The sequence below is a fragment of the Microtus oregoni genome, unplaced genomic scaffold, assembly GCF_018167655.1.
Source record: "Microtus oregoni isolate MIOR12 unplaced genomic scaffold, Mior012 000006F_ref0000085, whole genome shotgun sequence".
NCBI classification, from domain to species: domain Eukaryota; kingdom Metazoa; phylum Chordata; class Mammalia; order Rodentia; family Cricetidae; genus Microtus; species Microtus oregoni.
Window position 1 is genome coordinate 49,010,044 of NW_024543065.1, and position 26,505 is coordinate 49,036,548.

Here is a 26,505-nt window from a genome sequence, read left to right on the forward strand (position 1 = left end):
TCGTAAAGCGCGGGCCCCAAAGGCACTCCTGACGCGCCTGCGCAGCGCCCCCCCCCCCACCTCCCACGCTGGAGAGCGCGGGGAGGACAAGGTGACCAGAGGGTATCTAGACGCCCCTCCTAGAGGGAGCCAATCAGAAAGAGGAGGGAGGGAGTGCTGGGGTTGGGGGTGGATGGCTGGGAGGGCGCCTGCTTCCAAAGTTAGTTCTGAGGCAGCAGAAGTTTCTTGGGTCTTAGAGACCCAGGCTTCGTTTAGACTTGGTGACAGGGTTGCGATGCCATCGGCGGGTGAGGCTGCTTTCATGGCAGCACCCTGCCCAACCGGGAACCTGTTCCGGAGTTGGGTGCTGCCTGTTACTCTTGTGACCTTGAACAAGTCTCCCTCCTGTCGCCCCTGTGACCCTTCTGGAAAATGTGTAGTTCCTCAAGGAAACCAAATAAAGCTTGAACTTTGCAAATCAGCCTTTCTGGATTATTAGCAGGGCGTCCCGGTTTTTCAAGTCTTGGGCAAGTATCAGTTGTGTCGTGTTTGTTCTGGGCTCAACAAAAACATTTTTAAAATAATTTTTATTTTTTTGAGACAGGGTCTCACTATGAAGCCCTGACTGGCCTGGAACTTGCTGTGTAGACCAGGCTGGCCTTGGACTCACAGAGATCTACCTGCCTCTGCCTCCCAAGTTTTGGAATCAAAGGCTTGCAGCATCATGTCAGGCCCCAGCACTATCTTTTTAAAGGACTAAGGATGTGACTCAGTTGGTTGAGTACTTGTCTAGCATCCTCCGGGCTTGAGCTCCATCCTCAACACCACAAAACCAGGCTGAAAGATGTAATCTCTCTGTAATCTGAAGACTTGGTACTCGGAGGCAAGAGGATCAGAATTTCTAGTTCGAGGTCATCAGACCCTGTTGCAAACACAACCAACCACAGCAACTGAGTCTCTTAAATGACACTCGGGTTGCTGTCTTCATTTCCCTTGCCTGGATCACAGCTTCAGCCTCCTCGGATGCTTTACTTATGTTCCTCCTCCCTCCTCCAGTTTACCTTCCATATGGCAGTCAGAGGCATCTTGCTAGAACACTGTAAGGCTGGCAGCCGCCCCAGCCTTTCATGGCTCCAACTCCCTTAGGAGAACACCCAAAATCTTTCTGATGGGAAACCATGACGAGTCTGACCTCTGGCAACATCTCCAGACCACACTGCTGACTCCCTTTAGAGCTCACCTACTGCCTATCTTCCTAATTCTAGCTTCTTGAACTCCTCTTAGGCTAGACTCTGTAAGTGTTTCCCCACCTCCACCCCGACAATCACCCTGGAAAGTAGGTATTGTTGTTATGTCCATTTTACATGTGTGGACACTGAAGTTCACAGGAATTTACTCCTGAAAAGTCTTACTGAAGGTCCGAATCTGAATCTAAGTCCCCAGCACTTAATTCCTATTTGACTGCTTCTGCAGTGCCAGTGAAATCAGAGGGTAGTGAATCTTTTTTTACTTTTTTTTTTTTTTTGAGGCAGTATCTGTTCTAATACATTCGAAATCCAGCTCAGACTTTTCCTGAGACTCTGTGGCCTTGGGCAAGCCATCACCCTCTCTGTTATTTCCTTTATAAAGAGGAGATAGTCATGGGGCCTGTGCATAAATGCAGAAGTTTGAGAGAAGCCCGGCTTGAAGGCTCACGCTTGCAATCCCAGCATTAGAGAGGCTGAGGGAGAAAGAGTGCCATGGGTTTGAGGCCAGCTTGAGGCACATAGTGAGTTCCGGGTCAGCCTAGGTTATAGAGTAAGACCCTGCTTTGATCTCCCTCTTTCTCTTTCCCAGCTGAAATCTCCAACCCAATGCAAGGTTCATGTGAGTTACAGTGCTTGACTGAGAGGTGAAGAGAAGTGCGCTCCATGTTGAGAACCTCACAGGTAGTCTGAGTTCAACACAGTAAATAGGCTGGAACGAGGGGACTTCGGAAGGTTTAGAAGAACCTTGTCCAACTGGGGGAGGCAAGAATGGCTTCCTGCAGGAGTGTTGAACAGAGATCTGAAGTATGAGTCCGTTGAGCAAATGAGAGCATGGGGGAGAAAGACTTTTTCTAAGACAAGGTCCCACATAGCTTCAGCTGGCCTTAAACTCAGCAGGTAGCTGAAGATTACCTTGTCCTCCTAACCCTCCCACCTTCAGCTAGGAAGTGAGGGCATTATAGGTCATGCCATCCTGCCCTGTTATGTGATGCTGGGGAGGAAACCCAGGCCTTTGTGCATGCTAGCCAATCCCTTTACCCACCAAGGTACTTCCTCAGGAAAGACATTCAGAGCAGGAGGCACAGCAAGTGCAACTACTTGAAAGAGGTTTTCTTGCCTGTGAGGAATAAGGGAGAGGGATAGAAGAGTGACACGGACAGAGACGAAACAGAACAGACACACCCTCCCACGCAGGAACCTGCAGACTCACAGTCTCCCACGCAGACACAGACACACAGGCAGGCACGCGCGCACACACGCACATACACTCTTCTGGAATTGCTGTGCTAAACAGTCCCACACACATATGCAGGATCGCAACACCACACAGACATTAAAAAAGAAACCACAGTGCTAGGCTGGAGATGTAGATCGATTGGTAGAGTGCTCGATGAGCACGCAACAAGCTCCGGATTCAATTCCCAGTACCAAATAAAACAGGTTTGGTGAAGCATGCCTGTAATCCCAGCACTAGGGGGATAAAGACAAGAGGATCAGAAGGTCTTGGCCACACAGTGAGTGAAGGGCCAGTCAGGGATATATAAGACCCTGAATTAAACAAACTTCACAGGCTACTGTGGAGCATCAGCAAGTAAAGATGCTGCCACCAAGCCCAATGAACTGAGAGTTTGATGCTCAAGATCCATACGGTGGAAGGTAAGAACGAGCTCCTGCAAGTTGTCCATCGATGTTCACACATATGGCATGGCACCCACATCCCAACACACACACACACACACACACACACACACACACACACACACACACATCAGAGAGTAACATGGATGCCAAATGTGGTGGTACACCCCTATTATCCCAATACTTAAGATGTGGAGGCAGATGGATCAAATTTGAAGGTTATCCATGGCTACATAGTGAGTTTTAGGCTAGCATGGCCTACAATAGTCTCTGACAAACAGCTAATGGATACCAGCTACATGGTGCACCCACACCCTTCAAAGCAACCCCACAGATGAGTCAACACATGTTTCTCTGGTGCCTATCAAGGCGAGGTCTTTATGCTGGTTTTGGAGACATTTTTGGGTTTCTGAGCCAGCATGGCTGGGCCGTGTCCTTCCTCTCTCCTACCCAGGACAGTTCCTTCCACTGAGAACCCACAAAACCCATGACCCATGATAGGAGAGAAGGTTCACACCCTTTCCCCTGTAGCACCTGGACAGGCCACCTCTTGATAAGACAGATTGAGTGGCGCCTTCCATAGAGTCATGAATGGGACAGAGAGGGGAGCCTTTTTCTGTGGAAGACCAAGAGTAGCACCATTGTAGAAAGGGAGCTGCGGGTAAGGAGGGTGCATAGCTGGTGGGAGACAGCTGAGGGGTCCTGCCCTCTCTCCCCACCCCAAGATAAGCAGCAAGGGCTGTGCGTGTGCCTGTGCGGCTGGATTATGGATTCCCCTAAGGAGAGGAGGGAGGCCCAGGTCTTTAGAGGTCTGGAGAAAAGTTAAGTGCATACCTGGAGGCTTGGGGTGAGGAGTGAAAGAGATGCTAGGGTAGAGAATTTTTAGGGCTATGAGTTAGGAGGGCCTTGAACATGAAGTTCATGAGCATAGGATCTGGAATGGGAAGACTTGAGAGTTAAGGAAAGAACTGGGACACGTACAACGAGGACCAGAAAGCCCAGAACAGAGCTAGATGATTAGATTTGGACCTAAAGAGTCAAGGGATATGAGGTCTTGGACCAAGAAAACCTCAGAGTGAATTCTAGATTCTACAACAAGAAACATTCTACAACAAACCCATTTGGAGGTTGCGTTCTAGAAACCGAAGAAGTAGGATCAGAAGCCAGAGGCCCAGCCCAGTGATTTATGAGTCACGGTAGGATTAGAAAAGGCCTGGGAGAGGGCATGTGTCTCAGCTGGTAGAGTGCTTGCTCGTCATGCATACACAGCTGGGCTTCATCTCTGGCACCACATAAGGTGAGTGTGATGGTGCACACGTGCAAGCCCAGCATTTGAGACGTGGAGGATAGAGGATCAGAAGTTCAAGGTCAGCCTTGCCTATGGAGTGAATTGGAGGCGATCCTGAGCTAAGTGAAATCCTGCTGCCCCCAAGAACTCAAAAACTAAACTCTAGAATTCACAGAGATTTTTGGGATCTTACAACCTAGAATGAAAAAGAATTGGTATCTAAGGTTTAGAACTAGAGAAATATATAAGGCAAGGCATTATCAGCTGATTTTTTTTTTTTTTTGGTTTTTTGAGACAGGGTTTCTCTGTAGCTCTGGAGCCTGTCCTGGAACTAGCTCTGTAGACCAGGCTGGTCTCGAACTCACAGAGATCCGCCTGCCTCTGCCTCCCAAGTGCTGGGATTAAAGGCGTGTGCCACCATCGCCTGGCTTCAGCTGATATTTTCAAGATGTGTTCTAGATTCAGGGTAATTTGAGTCATAAGATTTGAAGTCAGGAGGATTGGGCAACTGTGGCATCTAGAACCAAAGGAACTCACGGCATAAGGTCTAGAATCAGAAGACATCTACAGAGGCTGAGTGTGGCTCAGTCGGTAGAGTACTTGCCTAGCATGCATGATATTCGGGGTTCAATCCCTGGCACCACACACAACCAGGCGTGAGTGTAATCCCGGCACTTGGGAGGTGGGTGAGGTCATTCTTGACCACGTGGCAATTTAATGTTAAGTTTTGAGACACTGTCAAAACAACAACAAAATCCAGAAGGTTTTTCTTTTGTTGTTGCTTTGTGTTGTTTTGGTTTTTCAAGACAGGGCTTCTCTGAGTAGCCCTAACTATCCTGGAACTCACTCTGTATACCAGTCTGGATTCAACTCAGAGACGTCTGCCTGTCTCTACCTCCCAAGGACTGAGATTCAAGGTGTGTACCATCAACCCCTGGCTTGATATTTGAAGCTCAGTTATCTGAGATCAGGGAATTCTGGAAGTTTTAAGTCTAGAGTTTGCACAGTCTAAAACCTGGGGATGGTGGAGGTAGTGAAATCTAGAACCCAAGAGATTGGGCACATGGTGTCTGGCTCCAGAAGAGCCAGCTCTAAGTTCAAGAGGTAAAATTTGCTTTACCCTTCGTTACTGGGGGAAAGCAGTTCTTGAATTCTTGCGTGCAGAAACTTGGAGAGAAATAAGATAGGCATCGTGAAGTTTGGAACCAAAATGATCTAGAAATGAGATTTGGATTTGAAACTAAATATTTTACAGATGAGAAAGACTGGTACCTACCGGAAGTTTGGAGTTGTGGGCTCCAGAAACAAGAAGGGATCGTAATTATAAGATCAACTGAACTCAGTCTCAAAGGCTCAACTTCCTAGACACTTGGGAGGCCTAGGCAGAAGGGACTTGGGTTCAAGGCCTACCTTGAAAGAGTGAGTTCAAGGTTAGTCTGAGCTTTTGAACAAGATCCTGTTTCAAAACAAGAAATGAGGCGGTGGTGGTTCACGCCCTTAATCCCAGCACTTGGGAGGCAGAGGCAGGTGAATCCCTGTGAGTTCAAGACCAGCCTAGTTCCAGGACAGCTAGGTCTGTTTGTTACTCAGGGAAACCCGGTCTTGAAAAACAAACAAACAAAAAAACCAAAACCAAAACCAAACCAAACCAAACCAAAACAAACAAAACTAAAAACAAAAACAAAAACAACAACAACAAAAAAAAAAACAAAAAGCAAACAAGAAATAAAATAGGGAGCCGGGTGGTGGTGGTGCACACCTTTAATCCCCACACTTGAGAAGCAGAGGTGAGCAGAATAACAGGTGCAAAGTCCTGGATTTAATCCTCAATACCACACACACACAAAACAAAAAAAGTCTGCAGTGACAGGGAACAGAAGACATGGGAATTGCAGGGATTTTGAAGAAGTCTAGAAGCGAAAAATATTACAGGATAAGTTTTGTAGTAAGAGGATTCTGGTGGTCATAGACTCTAGACCCAGAAAGCCTTACAGATGATGTAATTCAAACCACACTTTAAAGCACTGTGAGGTTTGAAAACAGACACAACTGGGGGCTGTGAGAGCCAGTCCAAGAAAGAGCTGAAGACTATGAGATCTGGCATTAGAAGGGTTTGAAGAACCTGTAGCAGACCATGGTGTAAGTGATGCAGTCTGGAGCCAGTGAGAAGTCAATGATAGCAAAATCTAGAACCAGGGAATGTCAGAGAAGGCTAGTAGTCATACAGTTTGGAACCAATGAAGACTAGAGGCAGCGGAGCCTAGAATTAAAGATGTTCACAGATATAGTCTAGAGTAGCAGTTCTCAACCTGTAGGTTTCAACCCCTTTGGGAGTTGCATATCAGATATTCTGCATAGCAGACATTTACATGATTCATAACAGTAGCAAAATTATAGCTATGAAGTAGCAACAAAAATAATTTCATGGTTGGGGGTCACCACAATGGGAGTAACTGTATTAAAGGGCTGCAGCATTAGGAAGACTGAGAACCACAGCTCTAGAACCACAGAAGATTGGAGGGCCTATACTCTAGAACCAGAGAAAAGGCAGAAAAGTGGCACAGTGTAGAACCACAGTGGGGTCATAAGGTGTGCATTTGAGAATCAGTTAAAGACCAGAGAATGTACAGACTAGGAATAGAGAAGGCTAGAGGTTGCATGGTCTAGAACTGAAGAAGACAGGAATAACACAGTTTAGAATCATGGAGGCCAGAGGCCACAGTGTCTATAACAAGGAAGGCCAGAGGCCATAAGCCTAGATCCAGAGGAGACCAATGGTGGCACAGTTTAGATCCAAGGAAGGCCATAGGCCTCACAGTCTAGAAACGGAAAAGGATGAGGGATATGGAGTCCATGGATTGTGCATTTTAGAAGGAAGTAGAAACTCTAGAACCAGAGAGTCTACAAGCTTCTAGAACCAGGGAAGGCCCAAGGGCGTACAATCTAGAACCAACAAAGACCAGGGGCTACACGGTCTAGATACAAGGAAGGCCCTGGGTCTGGCTGTCTAGAACCGGGGAAGATGGAAAGTGCTACAGCCTAAGACCTGGGAAGGCTAGAGGTTGTACAGTCTACAAACAGTAAAGGTAGGAGTCAAGTATTCTAGATCCAGGAAAGGTCAGAGACTATGCGTCTGCTGAGTAGAGGAAGTTGCTGGATATACCTAAAACAGGAAGATCACAAATGAAGACATTATTTAGGGTAGGTTGGTGCTGGTAGGAAGTCAGGAGCAGAAATAGCAGGCAGATTGGGTGACAGCTTGGGAGGCTGAGACTCCACAAGTCGCTGGGGGTGAGGTCTGACCCTGAGTCTACCCACCTTTGCCACCCACTGAGGAGGGGGACATCGCAGTCCTACATTGCTGTGAACCCTGTACAATGCAGAGTGCCCGAAAGAATTATTGTGAAAAGGATAAAGTAAAGCTGATAGAAGGAAAGCAAAAGCAAACACAAAAAACAAAAAATGTGATTATGGTTGTCCAAACTCCATGGGGCCAGGATCAGAGGCAAATCCCTTGATTCTTCCAACCCCTTATTCTCCCAAATAAAGCAGAGTCAGAGAAAGGGATAGTGAGGTAACCAACTATGGAGAATCCCAAGAGAAGTCCTGAGAGGAGGTGGAGGGGGTTACGCACCCCCTCCCAGAGGTCACTGAGCTGCAAATAATCCAAGAAGCCCCTGAATGGGTGAAGGCAGAGGGTTGGGGGGTCTGAGGTAGGACTGAGGCTGGCCGGGGGTGTTGGGGGGCACTCAGAGGAGAGAGGCCCCATCCTGGATGTGAGCTGCTGGTGTGGAGTGTGGCTGAGTCCTCTCTGGGGTAGAAGAAGGGATCTGGGAAGAAAGCTGACTCAGTGGGCCTGGGCCAAGCCTGCCGCTGGTGGGACGTGGTTCCTGGGCTGGGTAGTTTCCTCATGCTGGTAGAGAGAGAGCAGCGAGGGAGCTAGTCCTGCAGAAAAAGGGAAGGTCAATCAGGAGAGAATTAGCACCCTATATAAGCACCTGCATCTAAAAGCAGGGAGGCCTGCTGGCAAGATAGCTCAGAGGGTATAGGTGTCTGCTGCAAACCCTGACTGGCTGAGTTCTGTCCTTAAAAGCCACTTAATGGAGGGTGATACTGAGTTTGATCCTCAGGACTCACTTGAAGTTTCAAGTGAGACCAAAGCTTTTGATCACTGCAAGGTAAGATCACCATAAAAAGACAAACAAAGCTTTTGATCGCAGCACAGTAGGATTACCATAAAAAGACAAAGGAGCAGAAGGCTGCAGAACCAGCACTGCCCCACCCTGCAGTCACAAGGGGAGGTGTTCCTTGAGCACTTACTACACAACAGTTCTTGGGTGGATTCTGTCCATGCAGCATCTCCATAAGTTCATTTCTCCAAACAGGTCCTCCAGTAAGAACTGTATTCATAAACTCTCACTGACAGTTAAGGGACTTGAGGCTTTATAGCAGCTGTCCCAAAGCCACGTGCCTGGGAGTTGCCTTGTGGGGTTACTTCAATTAGGTCAAGCTTCGGTGTGGAGCTCTCTCTGGGTCCACCCCAAGGGGTAGCCGTGGTACGTTCTTACCCTCCTTAGGGTCTTTCTTTCTCTCCATAGGACTCAGGAGAAGAGGGAAGGAAGGACTACCTGATGGCACCCTCTGTACTTGATAGTTTTGTGTCAACTTGACATAAGCTAGAGTCATTTGAGGGGAAAGAACCTCAATTGAGAAAATGCCCCCATAAGATCGGGTTTTAGGAAGGCTTATAGGACATTCTCTCTCTCTCTCTCTCTCTCTCTCTCTCTCTCTCTCTCTCTCTCGTTTTGTTTTTAGAGACAGGGTTTCTCTGTGTTATCCTGCACTTGATCTGTAGACCCGACTGGCCCTGAACTCAAATCCACCTGCCTCTGCCTCTTGAGTGCTGGGATCAAAGGTATGGGCCACTACCCGGCTATAGGACATTTTCTTAATTAATGATTGATGGGGAAGGGCCCAGCCCATGGTGGTTGGGGCTATCCCTGGGCTGGTGGTGGCTCAAGCCTTTAATCCCAGCACTTGGAAGGCAGAGTTCAAGGCCAGTCTTGATTGGCTCCAAAACGTGTCTCAAACAAACAACAAACCTCAAAAAACAAAAGAAAAGGAACGGAAAATAAAAAAGTAAGCAGCTGGGCAAGCCACGGGAGCAAGCCAGTAAGCAGCACAGCACCGTCCACAGTTTCTGCATCAGCTCCTACCTCCAGGTTCCTGCCCTGCTTGAGTTCCTGCCCTGACTTCCCTCCATGATGAACTATAGTGTGGAAGTAAAATAAATCCTTTCCTCTCCAGGTTGCTTTTGGTCATGGTGTTTCATCACAGCAAAAATAACTCTAAGTTACCCTCCCTCACCTACCCCTGAGATGGTTCCATTCTTTTTTTTTTTTTTTTTTTTGGTTTTTCAAGACAGGGTTTCTCTGTAGCTCTGGAGCCTGTCTTGGAACTAGCTCTGTAGACCAGGCTGGCCTCGAACTCACAGAGATCCACCTGTCTCTGCCTCCCAAGTGCTGGGATTAAAGGCGTGCGCCACCACCGCCCGGCGGTTCCATTCTTCTGTTAATCATTTGTGGAACCATCCAGAGTAGAAGTGACTTGAAGTTTCTGTATACCCAAGCTGTTGTGACTCACCCAAGGCCTCATGGGAATCCAGGAGTGGGGTTCTGGGATCCTGCTGGTTCCCTGGGAATTGTCGACCTTGCAGAAGAAAACTCTGGGAAGTTAGGGAGACGGAGCTGTCACCATCAGCGTCAGCATCACCATCAATGTCATTATCAGTACCATGACATCATCACCAGCATCAGTAGCAGCTTCACTACTCTCATGATTAGCATCAACCACAGCACAGGATCTTTAGCATCATCAGCCCCATCTATATCACTTCTGTCACTAGTATCAGCAGTACTATCACCGTCATTAGCATAATCACTCTCATCATCATCATCATCATCATCGTCATTATCATCATCATCATCAGTATTATCACTCTCATCAGCATCATCACCATCAGCACCATCACTCTCATCAGCATCAGCACCATCAGCACCATCACTCTCATCAGCATCAGCACCATCAGCACCATCACTCTCATCAGCATCAGCACCATCACCACCATCACTCTCATCAGCATCAGCACCATCAGCACCATCACTCTCATCAGCATCAGCACCATCAGCACCATCACTCTCATCAGCATCAGCACCATCAGTATTATCACTCTCATCAGCATCAGCACCATCAGTATTATCACTCTCATCAGCATCATCACCATCAGCACCATCACTCTCATCAGCATCATCACCATCAGCACCATCACTCTCATCAGCATCAGCACCATCAGCACCATCACTCTCATCATCATCATCACCATCAGCACCATCACTCTCATCAGCATCATCACCATCACTCTCATTAGCATCAGCACCATCAGTATTATCACTCTCATCAGCATCAGCACCATCAGCACCATCACTCTCATCAGCATCAGCACCATCAGCACCATCACTCTCATCAGCATCATCACCATCAGCACCATCACTCTCATCAGCATCAGCACCATCAGCACCATCACTCTCATCAGCATCAGCACCATCAGCACCATCACTCTCATCAGCATCAGCACCATCAGCACCATCACTCTCATCAGCATCAGCACCATCAGCACCATCACTCTCATCAGCATCATCACCATCAGTATTATCACTCTCATCAGCATCAGCACCATCAGCACCATCACTCTCGAATCAGCATCAGCACCATCAGCACCATCACTCTCATCAGCATCAGCACCATCAGCACCATCACTCTCATCAGCATCAGCACCATCAGCACCATCACTCTCATCAGCATCAGCACCATCAGCACCATCACTCTCATCAGCATCATCACCATCAGCACCATCACTCTCATCAGCATCAGCACCATCAGCACCATCACTCTCATCAGCATCAGCACCATCAGCACCATCACTCTCATCAGCATCAGCACCATCAGCACCATCACTCTCATCAGCATCAGCACCATCAGCACCATCACTCTCATCAGCATCAGCACCATCAGCACCATCACTCTCATCAGCATCAGCACCATCAGCACCATCACTCTCATCAGCATCAGCACCATCAGCACCATCACTCTCATCAGCATCATCACCATCAGTATTATCACTCTCATCAGCATCAGCACCATCAGCACCATCACTCTCATCAGCATCAGCACCATCAGCACCATCACTCTCATCAGCATCAGCACCATCAGTATTATCACTCTCATCAGCATCAGCACCATCACTCTCATCATCACCATCAGCACCATCACTCTCATCAGCATCATCACCATCAGTATTATCACTCTCATCAGCATCAGCACCATCAGTATTATCACTCTCATCAGCATCAGCACCATCAGCACCATCAGCACCATCACCCTCATCAGCATCATCACCATCAGCACCATCACTCTCATCAGCATCATCACCATCAGCACCATCACTCTCATCAGCATCAGCACCATCAGCACCATCACTCTCATCAGCATCAGCACCATCAGCACCATCACTCTCATCAGCATCAGCACCATCAGCACCATCACTCTCATCAGCATCAGCACCATCAGCACCATCACTCTCATCAGCATCAGCACCATCAGCACCATCACTCTCATCAGCATCAGCACCATCAGCACCATCAGCACCATCAGCACCATCAGCATCATCACCATCACTCTCATTAGCATCGTCACTACCATCACTGTTTTCAGCAACAGCTCCATCATCATCATCATCATCATCATCATCATCATCATCATCATCATAACCACCACCATCACCTGTCTGACAAGACAGTATGGTGCAGCAGTTAACTGGAGTCTGGTGAGTACTAATCATCCAAGAGACTTTGGGAAAAATCACCGTTCTAGATGTCCTCTGGGTGGTCCTCCCACCTTTCCCTTCCTCTGTGACCCAAGAGGCTGATCCCATTGCTGTGCAATTTTGCTGTGTTTTCCTGCTGTACTCAGATGATCGACCACCCTAGCAGGTGGGAGGAGGAAGGTGGCATTCTAGCTGTTTGCCTGCTATGGTTGGCTATGTCCCAATCCGGAAGGCGTTAGGCCTTAATTCTAGGGGCTAGTGCTGGCCCTAATGCTGCAGCAGCCGTGGGCTCGCTTGCACTGTCCTCACACCATCCACAAGCTTGTTAACTTCTTCCCAGCATCCCATTTGGGTGTGCCACCGAGACGGTCTGATCACGCTGCTTAATTTCCTCTATGTAATCTGTCTCACCATAATGATGACATTGATTTATGTAAGCATTACTCAAGACAGGGTTTCTCTGTGTAGCCCTGGCTGCCCTGGAACTCATTCTGTAGAACAGGCTGGCCTCAAATTTACAGAGATCCACCTGCCTCTGCCTCCTGAGTGCTAGGATTAAAGGCATGTGCCACCATGACTGGCAATATTTGTTATTATGAAGCAATATTAAAGCATACTCAAAGGAATAAATAAATTAATCTTGTGAGATACTTATTGCAGCCAGGATGAGCACACAGTAATGAAGAGCTATTGATATTATCACTCACACCCTTCATATGCAAACATTTCTTGCAGACCCTGGAACTGAGTTCTTTGGGAGATAGGGAGGTGATAGACAGAGGCATTGTGGAAGTCATACAATCCAAGGTGGCTTTACCAAAAAAACAAAAAAACAAACAAACAACAACCCAGCCAACCAAACAAACAAAAAACAGATTTTGCTCATTGTGCAGAATAATGTTTATCTTGCTTTTTAAAAAAACTTTTGTTGCTAATTTTTTTAAAAAGTATTTTTATTTTATATGTATTAGTATTTTATCTGCATGTATGTCTGTATGAGAGTGTCAGATCTTGGAATTAGAGACAGTTGTAAGCTGATATGTGCGTGTTGGGAATTGAACCTGGGTCCGCTAGAGGAACAATCAGTGCTCTTAACCACTGAACCATCTCTCTAGCCTCTCTTGCTTTGTTTTTTGAGACAGGATCTTACTATGTAGTTCATGCTGACCTCAATCTGCTAATCCTCCTGCCTCAGTCTTTCTAGCATTGGAGTTATGGGCGTGGCCACCACACTCAATGTTTATTCTTTAAACTCTGCAGTGGTACTCCAGATCCTAGGCTGTCTCATGTTGGAGTGGGACCACGGAAGCAGAGACAATTCCTCCTCATCCGACGAACTGCCTCATTCCTCTTGACCAACTTTGTTTCTCTTCTTAGTGATAGCTATGTATTTGCAAAGTCATTTCATGCCCATTAGCAGACTTAAGAGGATCCAGGTCCTGTCTGTAGCCGGACCACTGATACTTTGTCTGACTTTCAGCCAGTCACTGGTCCTCTCTGGTTTTCCCATCTATGAAACACGGGTTTGAAACCTGCTAGTTTCAGAGCAGAACCTCCACCCCCAACTTCCTAGACCTACCAGGCTGAGGGGAGGCAATCGGAAGCTTCCAGGTTCCAGGCTGGGGGACCGCTTGGCGGGCTTTGTTTCCAGCTGCTCCATTCCTTTGTCCTCTGAGCTCTGAGCCAGGGCCCTGCAGAGACACAGGCAAGACTCAAAATACAACAAACCTGGGCAAGTGTTGGTACCCTTGTTGGAAGCCAATGGTCTTCCCAAACAAATGTTTAGTCCTTTACATACATGCCTACCAATCCACCCATCCACCCACCAACCATCCTCTTATTCATCTGCACTGTGACCTAAGTTTCCACACATGAACCTTCATTCACCTTCTCCCCACCCCCATCTATCCATTCATCCATCCGTGCATTCCTTTCCGCACTCATCCTATCCACCCATCCGCTCACCTATCTGTCCACTCATTCATCCAGCTATCATTCTATCTTCTTCTTCTTCATCTGGTGATCCACCTATACTTCCATTCATCTACTGATTAATCAACTCTCTCAAGACCCATCTAGCCACTGATCTTTCCATTTGTCCTTCTCTCCACCCACATATTCGTCCATCCATCTAATCACCCATTCACCTCCAGCCACCATTCACTCATCTGTTAATATTTTATCTATTCATTTATCCACTTACCTACTCACCAACCCATTCACTGAATTCTTCTCCATCTCACCATCCATCTCACCATCCGTCTGTCTGTCCATCCATCCATCCATCCATCCATCCATCCATCACCCCACAATGGCAATATAGGTCAGCACTAGAGAATCTGCCTAGAACCCATCAGTGAGGGGACTGGGGTTATCACTCAGTAATTGAGCACCTAGAATCCTCTAGTGAGAGGCTGAGCTTTGTAACCTTAAACATGTGACTGAATGTATCCAGACTGGGGGATTCTAGGTAGAGGCTCTACCACTGAACCACCTCCCCAAACCCTCACTGGGGGTTCTAGGCAAGTGCTCTACCACTGAGTCACACCCCAAGGCCCTCACTGGGGGGTTTCAGGCAGGTGCTTGGTCAATTCTAGGCAAGTTCTCTACTGAAGAGCTCTATTCCCAGCCCCAGCTTCTTCCCATTAAAACAAAAAGTGTCAGTAATTCATATGTAAATGTGTCCCAGTGATTGATTCCTGGCTGCAGTGGGAGTTGGGTAAGTGGGGAGAGCAGGAGGGGGCTCCAGTAGGGGGCTCCATGTAAAGGCTGCAGAGGCTGCAATAAAACTGGCATATGCGGGGAAGGCCTGGCAGGAGAGGTGGAGACAGGAAGCATGCTGAGGGATGGGGCTGATGCATGAGAGTGGGCAGGGATCTTCTATTTGCCTGTGTTATATCCCTCTTTCACTGTGGCTCACCTCTTCCGAGTTCCAGGCATTAGGGAGGCTGTAGGGGGATCCCCCCTGGAGGGGCTGGAGCAGTTCAGTCGTGGATCGCTCCCCCAGCGGGGCAGCAAGGAGGGCTCAGGGATGGGGGGCGACAGGCCATGGAAGCTCCGAGCACGGGGTCTGCGGGCTACCCCAGGAGGTCTGCGGTGGGTCCTGGGCAATTGCTCGCTGGAGTTGAGCTGGAAGTCATCATCCATGGAGATGTAGGGAGCCAGCATCTCCAAGTCCAGAGTGTCAGGGTCCTGAAAGGGGGCAGGAGGGAGTTTATAACATGGGCTATGGCCAGGGGTGGAGCAGGGGGAGGGTCCTCTGAGTGGTCCACCTGAAGAGCTGTTTTTCCTGCCCTCTCTCTCAAACGGGTACAAAGACTGTGTGCTAGTCAGTTCCTAAGGTGATTCAACGATTCTCCTTGGGCACAGTCCCCTTCCACAGAGATCAATCAGTTGGCCTGGGTTTAAAAGAACAGGATGCTGTGTGTCCTTCCTATTTAGCTGGAGGGCATGACAGCTGTGGTAGCTGTCATTTGTGTCACTCTCTGTCTCTGTGTGTCTCTCTTTCTGTGTCTTTGTGTTTTTGACCATGTCTCTCCAGCTCTGCCAGTAGTCCTGCCTTTCTATTTCTCCCTTCTTTGTCTCTCTCTCTTCCTATCTCTCTGTATCTATTTCTTTGTCTCTGTCTCTTCTCACTCTATCTCTCTCCCCTTCTTCATCTGTCTCTTCTTAACCCCTGTCTCTCTTTGTATCCTTCATTTGTCCCTCTCCCCGTCTGTCTCCTTCCATCTTTCCCCTTCTTTGTCTCTGTGTCTCTCCAAGTGTCTTCGCTCCCTCACTGTCTTTCGTTGTCTCTGTCTCTATCTGGATGCCTGTTTTTCTGTCCCTCTGCCTGTCTTTCTCTCTTACCTTATCTGTTTCTGTCATTATCTATTTTTTTTTTCTGTCTCCCTCTCTCTTCCCTTCCCTGTCCTTCTGTCTTCCTTTTCCCATCTTTGGTCAATGAAACAATGGTCTATCTATTCCATTGTCTATCAATCATTCTATCTACTGGTCCATCCATCCATCCATCCATCCATCCACCATTCACCCACCCATCCATCCTATCACCCTTTTGTAAAGTCAGATAAACTGACTCCTCTAAGCCAGTACTCACCTGAGCTTTATCTAGATCTTTCTCCACAGTCTTGTTTTTCCTGGCAGTGGAGAGTCTGTATGCATTCTCTAAGCCCCCAAGCAATTGATCTGGGAGATCAGCCTGGAGGGAAAGAGAGCAGAAACACCAGAGATTGAGTCTGGAAGTGTTCACAATTAAGATCTTGGCATGGAGGTAGGAGTTTTTAAACTGGAGCTTGCAGGGGATCAAAGAGCAATACAAACAAAGGTGGTTTTGTTTGTTTGCTTATTTTTGTTGTTGTTTTATTTTTTGCTTTTGTTTTTCTGAGACATTGTCATAATGTAGCTGAGGAGGGTTTAGAATTTAGGCTCTTCCTGTCTCCAGTTCCTATCCTAAATTCTGGGATTACAGGCGTGTCTCATTATTCTTGGTCTATCTATCTATCTATCTATCTATCTATCTATCTATCATTTTGAGGCAGATTCTGTGATGGTTAGCTTTGTCAACTTGCCACAACCTACTATCACCTAGAAAGAGGGATTGTCTACGTTGAATTGGCCTGTGGAGATGTCTGTGGGTGATTGTCTTAATTAGTTAATTGAGGTAGGGGCTGGAGAAATTGCTTGGTGGATAAGAAAATTTGTTGCGCAGGGTGATGGTGGTGCAAGCCTTTAGGAGGCAGAGGCAGGCAGATCTCTGAGTTCGAGGCCAGCCTGGTCTACAGAGTGAGTTCCAGTACAGCCAGGACTATTATATAAAGAAACTCTGTCAAAAAAACCAAAAAACAAAAACAAAACAAGACAAAACCACAACAAGAAAAAGAAAAGAAAAGAAAGACAATTTGTTGCTTTTCCAGAGGATCCAAGTTTGATTCTGAACATCCACATGGTGGCTCAAAACTATCCAATAATTCCAGTTCTGGGGCTTCTGATGCCCTCTCTGGCTACCACAGGAACCAGGCACACATGTGGTACACATACATATACATGTAGACAAACACACACACACACACAATTTAAACTTAATTGATGTGAGAAGACCCAGCCCACTGTGGGTGGCAGACACCATTCCCTAGTTAGGGGTCCTGAACTGCATAAGCATGGGGAAATGATGCTGGGCACAAGAGAGCATACATCCATTCATTTCCCTTTGCTCCCGACTCTAGATGTGATATGACCTATTGTCTCAAGCTCCTGTCATTGTGGCTTCCCTGCAGTGATAAAATAAAACCTGTAATTACGAGTCAAAATAAACCCTTTTCCCCCTGAGTTGCACATGAATGCAGATGCCCAGAGTTCAGAAGAGGTTGCTGGATTCTCTGGAGCTGGAATTACAGGTGGTTGTGAGCCATCCAATGTGGATGCTGGGACCCAAACTCTGGTGCTCTGCAAGAGCAAGCGCTCTTAACCACTGAGCCGTCTTTCCACCTCCCTTTGTCAGGACAGTTTATCACAGCAACAGAAATAAAATTAGAACAGGATCTCATTCCAGGCTCATCTGGAACTCACTACATAGCTAAGGCTGGCCTTGAACTCAATCCTCCTTCCCAAGTACTGGGATCTTGAGTGTGTGCCGCCGTACTTACCTTGTAACTGAGGTCTTAGAGAAACCCGTCTCATCTCTGAGATGGAGACATGAGGACGGAGGACAGCAAGACTCAAGTCAGAAGCCCAAGCAGAATGAGTTCTGTGTGCTCAGGGACATGACACTGCTTACCGGAAGAGGACTTTGGGGTCGACGCGTAGCCTGTGGGGTGCTGGGGGTGGCGGCTATGGGATGCCCATCCAGAATGGGTGCCATAAGGCGGCGCAGATCTGGGCTACAGAAACGGCGAGGGTCAGCAGCCAGGGAGGCCTCACTCAGGGCCGGAGGGTGCAGGAAGGCCAGAATCCGGGGAGCAGGTGGGTCTGGAGGATGAACAGAACATAGTGGGATTGCCGAGGGCTGAGGGCCAACCCCTGCTCTGCTGTGCTCAGCCTAGAGGATGACTGAGGATGGCCATTGTGTTTGCTGTTAGAGAGGAGTGGCCAAAAGGCCTCATTCTAGGCCATTTCACAACCAGATTGCTATGGAGCCTTGGAGGGTCCTTGGGGAAGGGCTTAGTGGCTGCAAACAGCGTCTGGCCGTTGCATTCCTGTGTGTTAAGACTGGCTGGAGGCATGCACCTCGCCCCCAAGGAGTAGGGAAGTGTGAGCGACAGGGAACCACACTGGGAGGAAGAGAAGGCGACAAGAAGCTCATGCAATCACCTCACTCTTGGATGTAGGGAGGACTGGAAGGAAAGGTATCCTAAGCAGAGAAACGGCACGGGGGAAGGCAGTGAAGGGAAAGAGTGTGGCATGCCCTGAGTGCCGAGAGGAAATCAATGTGGTTTGGCGGGCGAGTGACAGGAAGAGAGGCAGCAGACGGTCCCACAGGGCCTTGTCTGCCATGTGAATGCATTTAACCTTTCTTCTAGGGGTCCTCAGGAAACAATGGCCTTGATCCATACCTAGACTGTTGCCAGGGATACCCTTCTGTGAGGAGGTACCTCGCTGAGAGGGTCTGCGAGTGTGTTGCTCTGTTTGTTCCAGGGACAGCACCACTCCTGTCTCTTCAACCCGGCTGTGGGGAAGGGGGGAAGCAGGAGAAAAAACAGTGGGAGTCAGAGAGTGTCCTTGCCCACCTTCCTGCTCAGGTGGCTGCTCTTCCATGTCTTCCTACAGAGGTATTATCATCTAGGAGTTAAAGGGAAGGGAATTTGCTGCTTTCTCACCAGGATTTATTTTGCTTGTTTTGAGATGAGTCTCGTGTAGCCCAGGCTGGCCTAAACTATGGATGGCTTTGAACTTCTGATTCTCCTGTTTTCACCTCCTGAGTGCTGGGCTTACAGGCACATACCACCATGCTCAGGTTATGGGGTCCGAGGGGGAACGGTAGGCTTTGTGTATGCTAGGCAAGCATCCTACCAAACTGAGCCACATCCTTGGCCCATCAGAAATGCTTTTACTCCCAAATTTATGATAAGGGAGACTCAATCTATAATGGCATCTATCTATCTATCTATCTATCTATCTATCTATCTATCTATATCTATCTATGTGTTTATTTGTTGTGTTGGGGATTGAACTCAGAACCTTATGCACGCTAGGCAAACCCTCCTCCAGGCTGCTCCTGCAGTGGTGTTGAAAAGAAACTTAAAGCCTGGAGTGGTGCAGCCAACACGTATTCCAGTACTTGGGAGGCTGAGAGGCAGGAAGTTTGAGAAGCTGGTTTGAGCTACTGCCATGAGACCCTGTCTCAACAAGACAAAATAAAACAGAATTTGTTGGGCTTGATGGCTACTGCCTGTAATCCCAAGACTTTGGAGACAGAGGCAGGAGGGTCAGGAGTTCAAGATCAGTCTTAGCTACATAGTGAATTTGATGTTGGTATGTTCTATAGAAAACCGCGTCTCAAAAAAACTTTAAAAAAGCCAAACCCATATTCTTCATTACATTTCCAAATATGAAGAATTCATAGCTATATTTCTATGAATAAGCATTTATTTGAGAAGCTTCTATTCATAGACATCTCCATCCTCAAGGGAACAGGTTTATAAATACATCCTTTTTCGTCCCCCGCACCTCCCATCCCACAGTCTCTGGCTCTGGAGACAACCCTAAGGCTGGCTGGGTAAATTGGCTTTGGAGGAGTGGATCTGAGGTTGAGGACCATGCATTCATTTGCATTTCATTAGCAAAAGCATCCCATAGGGCAGAACGCAAGTACATCTGGTGCTCCCAGCAGCTCCTGGAGAAGTTATGATTCTACCCTCCTAAGCCTATCCTGGGGACGTACCAATTTAAGGTGGCCAGCTTTATCCCCCTGAAAGACAGAATGTACATAGTGACACGGGCACACACTTGGTACACACAGACATAGAGGAATACCTGTATTTGGAGGAAAAGGACATGCACAAAAACCTCTATGCAGCTGGGCGGTGATGGCTCACACCTTTAATCCCAGCACTCGGGAGGCAGAGGCAGGCGGATCTCTGTGAGTTCAAGGCCAGCCTGGTCTACAAGAGCTAGTTCCAGGACAGGAACCAAAAAAAGCTACGGAGAAACCTTGTCTCGAAAATCAAAAAAAAAAAAAAAAAAAAAACAACAAAAAACCCCAAAACACCTCTATGCACTTTGTGCATGAAGACCGCATGGAGCTCATCCACTTACTCAGTCCACAGACACCTCTTAGTTAAGCATCACTACACAGAGGTTGAGAACAAGAACTCTGAAGCTAGCATCCTGGGTTCAAATCTCAGCTCTGCCATTTCTGAGCTGTGTGACTTTAAACGTGTGACTGAATGTCTCTGCCTAGACCAGTGTGCTCTAGGCAGGGGCTCTACCACTGAGCCACACCCCAGCCCCTCACTGGGGGATTCTAGGCAGGAGCTCCACCACTGAGCCACACCCCAGCCCCTCACTAGGGGATTCTAGGCAGGGGCTCTACCACTGAGCCACACCCCAGCCCCTCACTGGGGCATTCTAGGCAGGAGCTCCACCACTGAGCCACACCCCAGCCCCTCACTGGGGGATTCTAGGCAGGGGCTCTACCACTGAGCTAAACCCCCAGCCCCTCACTGGGGGATTCTAGGCAGGGGCTCTACCCCTGAGCCAAATTTCCAGCTGTTTTGAGAGATTCTATGCAGGAGCTCAGCTCCTACCCCCCAATCCCTGCCATTTCCCCAGCCCCTCACTGGGCCATTCCAAGCAGGCGCTCTACTCCAGACTTTAGCAATTTGAATTCCTAAAGTGAAAATATGCAGCAATATGACATGTGGCAAGGATGGGGAGCACTGGGGTTCACATACTCTGCTGGAGGGAAGGCAGAATGGCACAGCACTGTGAGAAGAGTTTTCAGTTCCTTAGAAAGTTCAGTTTTCATGGAAACATATGACCTCCGCATTCCCCTCCTAGATGCTTACCCAGGAGAAATGAAAATGTTCATTCTCACAAGATCCCACTTGAGAATGTTTATAACGGCTGTTTGTATAACCCCCCAAACAGGACACAGCCCAAAGTCCCCCAGCTGGCACATAGATAAACAAACAGTGGCTGATTCATTCTCCAGACCACTAGTCACCATGAGAAAGGAACTGTTGGTCAGGACCTAGTCAGCACTCGAGAGCCCAAGGCAGGAGGATTGCTATGAGTTTGATACCAGCTTGGCCTACATGAGAACCTATCTCAAAACACCAACAAATGTTTTTTGTTTTGTTTTTTTGAGATAGGGTTTCTCTGTGTAACAGCCCTGGCTGTCCTGGAACTCACTCTGTAGATCAGCTGGCCTAAACTCACTGAGATCTGCCTGTCTTTGTCTCCTGAGTGCGGGGATTAGAGGTGTGTGCTGCCACCACCACCACCCAGCAAAATAAATATTTATTTATATGTGTATGGATTTTTGCTTGCCTATATGACTGTGCACCATGTATGTGCAGCATCCACAGAGGAGGATGCCTGATCCTCTGGGACTGGAGTTGCAGATGGGTGTGAGCCACCATGTGGGTGCTGGGAATTGAACCCAGGTCCTTTGGAAGAATAGCCAGTGCTCTTATCTGCTAACTCATCTCTTCAACCTCTTCAACCCATTGATCTATCACCAATAATTTTTTTAAAAAATTAGCAAGGGGCCCTGGTGGTGCATACCTTTAATCCTAACAATTGGGAAGCAGAGGCAGGTATATCTCTGTGAGTCTGAGGCCAGCCTGGTCTACATAGAGTTCTAAGACAGTCAAGGTCACTTAGAGAAACCTTGTCTTGAAAAACAAAACTAAAAAAGAACACACAGATGCATATGTGCATTCATATGGCCATATGTGTTCCCCACAGACACACATGTACACTTCCTTATACACGCACAAAGCACAGGTCTGCCAATGCATCCCTCTATACACATTACACCCTCTGCTCACCTGATCAGAAAGTGGACACAGATGATACTTTCTGACTGGGGGCCCCGTCCCCCTGACACCACTGTAGCCTGAGTCTGAGTCCACAGGTAGCCTCCAGTCCGGGCCAGAAAGCGATACTGTCCCGTTACTGCCTGGCCCTTGCTCAGCACTGGGGAAAGGATGGATGGGGGTCAGTGTCTTAGCAGGGACACCTGAGGACAGAAAGCTCAGGAAGCTGGAATTAGGGATGAGAGGTCATAGAAGACAAAAATGCAGGCCCTAGCATTTGGGGTTCCAGGGGGCAGGAGTCTCACAACACCCTGGGCTTTTTGTTCAGGAGATTGGGGATTGCTGTTAGGTGGGATCATGCAGCAGCTGGCTCTGGCCTGGGGACATGTTGGTCACCTACAAGTGTGGATGCTCCTGCTGACTGCATCAGAGTCCAGTGCATGGATGTATTCGTAGGCAGAACAGCCAATCAGGTCATCAGGGCTGTAGCCAGCGACTTCTGAGATCCTGTAGTAAAATGGAGAGGTACTGGTCAAGGCCCAGATGGAGGGAAAGGGCAGGTGTTAGAGACAACAACAGCAACAGAGAGACAAGGGGAGGTAAGAAACAGAAAGAGTGTGACAACTTACACCTGTAATAACAGCACTCAGGAGGCTGAAGCAGGATTGTGAGTTTGACTGTGAACTGAAATACAGCAAGGCCATGTCTCAAAAAACCAAGGGCTCAGGGCATGCCTTAGTGGTAGAGCCTAGAACCTTCTATTGAGGGGCTGGGGGTGTGGTTCAGGGGTAGAGCCCCTGCCAAGCATGTGTAAGGCCCTGCATTCTACCACTAGCACCACAACAATAAGTAAATAAGTAAATGAAAAAGAAATTAATTAGGTGTGTGTATACGACAGGGTGGAAAAGGAAGAAGCAGAGAAGATAAAGAAAATAATGTGAAAGAAGCATGAAGCTGGAGCAGAAACAACAAAAAGAAAGAATGAAAATCGTTATAGACTGAAAATGAGGCCCTTTTATTGTGCTCTGCACTGGGCGATGCAAGGAGTGATGAGGACAATGGCAAATAACAGGCACTATTCTCCTACAGGACAGCTGAGGACATGGAGGTGCAGAGAGGCGAAGCTACCTGGGCAGTGTTACAGACCCAGGCTGGAAATCCAAGGCATCAAAACCTAGAGTCACTGCTTCTGAGCATGTAGCTACGTTGGCAGAGACTTTCCTAGCATGCATAGAGTCTTAGGTTCCAACCCCAGCATGCCTGTAATCCCATCCCTCGGGAGGTAGAGGCAGGGAGGTTAGAAGTTTAAGGCCATTCAGAGACAGACAGGCACACAAAGAAACTGTACACACACACACACACCGAGAGAAAGAGAGAGAGAGAGAGGGAGGGAGGGAGGGAGGGAGGGAGGGGGAGGAGGAGGAAGGGGGGAGGGAGGGAGAGAGAGAGAGAGAGAGAGAGAGAGAGGGAGGGAGGGAGGGAGGGAGGGAGGGAGAGAGAATGAATTTGGACAAAACCAAAGAGAGGAGATGGTGGGTGGGTGTGGTTCTGCACAAAGCCACTGCCCACCTCTCGTCGCAGTATGTGAACTTCATGTCCAGGCTGTGGCGGCTGAGAAAGGCCCCTCGGCCCAGAGGGGGCTCCAGACTGGATGGGTGGGGGATGGCTTCACAGATAAGCACCAGGCATTGCAGGGGAGGCTCGGAGCGAGGGCTCCCGGTGGGGGAAGTCTGCGCAGGGGGCTTGTAGGCCCTCATATGTCCTGAGCAGTGCAGCACCTTTGGGTGAAGTGGGGCGTTGTGAGTGTGAGTACCTATCTCAGCCTTAGGCTACCCACAGGGCTGAGAGACCTGTGTCTGGGTCCCATAGGGAACCGGGGAGAAAAGATCCTTGATTATGGTCTTGGATCATCATTCCAACCCTCAGGAAACTTGGGAGACTTAATTCAGGAGGCTGAGAACCTTGTCATCCTAATGTCTGTCCCCGGGATACACAATTTCATACGTGCTCTAATACCCTATCGGACTCAGTCTGAAGGAGTTCCAGCAAATCTCTGAGCCCAGGAGACCCAAATCCAATAAGGAGTGAGATTTTCAGGGGTCAGACCCATTCCACTGAGACCAGTACCAGCCCACCTTCCAAGTGGCAGCTTTGAGGTTGAGCGTGCGCCCCCTGCTGGTGAGTGTGCTTTTCATGCGCAAGGAAAAGTGGCGCTCTGTGGGGGCTTCCAGCTTCTTCTTGGACAGACCTGGGAAGGCACGGAGAAGTGTTGCTAAGTGAATGTAAAAGTCTCCTCAGCTTCAGAGATGACTTAACGGTTACGAGCTGGTATTACTCTTATAGAGGACTTGAGTTTGGATCCCAGAATCTATGTCAGGCAGCTCACAACCATCTGTGACTCCAAAACCCACGTCTGGCCTCTGAAATCACCTGCACTGTACAATCATCGCCACACCCCTTAGCACCCTTCCCTCGGCTCCGCCTACTTAAAATAAAAATAAAATCTTTTTTTCTTCCTTCCATTTTTTGGAGGGGGGGTGTGGGTGGTTGGGGGAGACGACAGGGTCTCTATGTAGTTCTGGCTGTCCTGGAACTCACTCTGAACAGTGAGAACAGGCTGACCCTGAACTCACAGATATTTTCATGCCTCTTGAGCGCTGGGATTGAAGGCATGCACCGCTACACCTAGCAAAAATAAATCTTTGGGTTTTTTTTTTTTTTGTTTGTTTGTTTGTAGCTTTGGAGCCTGTTCTGAAACTCTGGAACTCACTCTGTAGAGCAGGCTGGCCTCGAACTCAGAGATCCGCCTGCCTCTGCCTCCCAAGTGCACTACCACTGTTTGACTCAAAAATAAAATCTTAAAGTCTCCCCAGCCTCATCCCCAAAGCTGGGACCTGGAACCAGGAAGGGGAGCACCCAGGAAAGGGAGCATCCAGGGAAGGGAACACTCAGGGAAGGAAGTACCCAGGGAAAGAAACACTCAGGGAAGGGAGTACCCGGGGAAGGGAGCACCCAGAGAAGGAAGTTCCCAGGTAAGGGAACACCCAGGGAAGGAAGTACCCAGGGAAGGGAGCACCCAGGGAAGGGAGTACCCAGGGAAGGGAGCACCCAGGGAAGGGAGCACCCAGGGAAGGGAGTGCCCAGGAAATGGAGCACTCAGGAAATGGAGTCCCCAGGGAAGGGAGCACTCAGGGAAGGGAGCAGTCAGGGCATAGGTAATTCTCTCCACTTTTCTCTATGCAGGTGTTACAGATAGGGAGGGGAGGGCCGGGAAGTGGGGTCTGGGTTTACAGGGCACTCACTTGGCCTGGGGGTCAGGGCATCCTGGAGTTCCTCTTGGTCACAGGGATGAATGAAATCAAATATACTGTGTCCGATGAGCTCCAGCTGGGGAAAGGGTAGGGTTTATAGTGGAGAGAAGACACACTGAACAGGACTCCTGGGCTGCTGACTCCTCCACCCTCTGCTTGTCACTTTTGCCCCAATCAGGAGTCTGGTCGAGGTCATCGGCCTCCTCAGTCACTCATTCACCCACTCCTTCATTCAGCAACCAGTTCTCAGCACCCAATTCTTATTAGGATCCTTCCTAAATGATTGGACAGATCATAAATGGATCCTTGCCTTTTGACGTTTACTGGGTGGTGGACATGCATGTGTGCATCTGGGGAGGCACCTGGGTAAGGTCACATGATGAGATACTAGTTTAAAGACAGTGGCCCTCGCCGGGCGGTAGTGGCACACGCCTCTTTAATCTCAGCACTCGGGAAGCAGAGGCAGGTGGATCTCTGTGAGTTCGAGGCCAGCCTGGTCTACAAGAGTTAGTTTCAGGACAGGATCCAAAGGTACACAGAGAAACCCTGTCTCAAAAAACAAAAACAAAAAACAAACCAACAAACAAAAAAAGACAGTGGCCCTGAATAGTTTCTTTGAGGAGATGACATTTGAAAAAAAGAAAAAAGAAAAGAAAAGAAAATGTATTGGGCTGGATATGTGGCTAAGTGGGTAGCACACCTGTTTAATTCAGACTGGAGGCTGGATTTGACATCAGACACAGCATCTGGGCACTGTGTCAAGTACCTACAATTTCAGAAATGAGGATGTGGAGGAAGGAGGATGGGAAGTTCAAGGACATTCTCTGCCACATAGAGGGTTTGAGGTTAGCCTGGGCTATATGAAATGCTGTTTCAAAGGGAGGGAAAAAGCTCAATAAAGTAAGTGAAGTGAGTCTGTGGCTCTCTGGAGCAAGAGAATTATTTTTTTTTAATATTTATTTATTTATTATGTATGCAATATTCTGTCTGTGTGTATGCCTGCAGGCCAGAAGAGGGCACCAGATCTCATTACAGATGGTTGTGAGCCACCATGTGGTTGCTGGGAATTGAACTCAGGACCTTTGGAAGAGCAGGCAGTGCTCCTAACCTCTGAGCCATCTCTCCAGCCCCCAAGAGAATTCTTTTAAAATGGGAGTTGTGCCGGGTGGGGTGACCCATGCCT

At 48.3% G+C, this 26,505-nt stretch overlaps 1 protein-coding gene across 5 annotated transcripts in view; it reads right to left on the minus strand.

The window, feature by feature from the left end:
* Nucleotides 1-5,829: 5,829 nt before the first annotated feature.
* Hif3a (hypoxia inducible factor 3 subunit alpha) overlaps nt 5,830-26,505 on the minus strand; it is a 30,863-nt gene continuing 10,187 nt past the window's right edge. For 3 of the 5 annotated variants that reach the window (XM_041654790.1, XM_041654791.1, XM_041654794.1), the window contains 12 exons: nt 25,314-25,398; nt 24,147-24,259; nt 23,581-23,789; nt 22,412-22,518; nt 22,024-22,171; nt 18,583-18,695; nt 17,808-17,998; nt 16,131-16,232; nt 14,955-15,226; nt 13,614-13,725; nt 9,796-9,877; nt 5,830-8,097 (listed from right to left, as the gene is read on the minus strand). In XM_041654790.1, the coding sequence (XP_041510724.1) occupies nt 8,000-8,097; nt 9,796-9,877; nt 13,614-13,725; nt 14,955-15,226; nt 16,131-16,232; nt 17,808-17,998; nt 18,583-18,695; nt 22,024-22,171; nt 22,412-22,518; nt 23,581-23,789; nt 24,147-24,259; nt 25,314-25,398 (1,632 nt within the window). In that variant the 3' untranslated portion in view covers nt 5,830-7,999. The remainder of the gene's footprint in view (nt 8,098-9,795; nt 9,878-13,613; nt 13,726-14,954; nt 15,227-16,130; nt 16,233-17,807; nt 17,999-18,582; nt 18,696-22,023; nt 22,172-22,411; nt 22,519-23,580; nt 23,790-24,146; nt 24,260-25,313; nt 25,399-26,505) is intronic. The other 2 variants (XM_041654792.1, XM_041654793.1) reach the window with 2 other exon arrangements.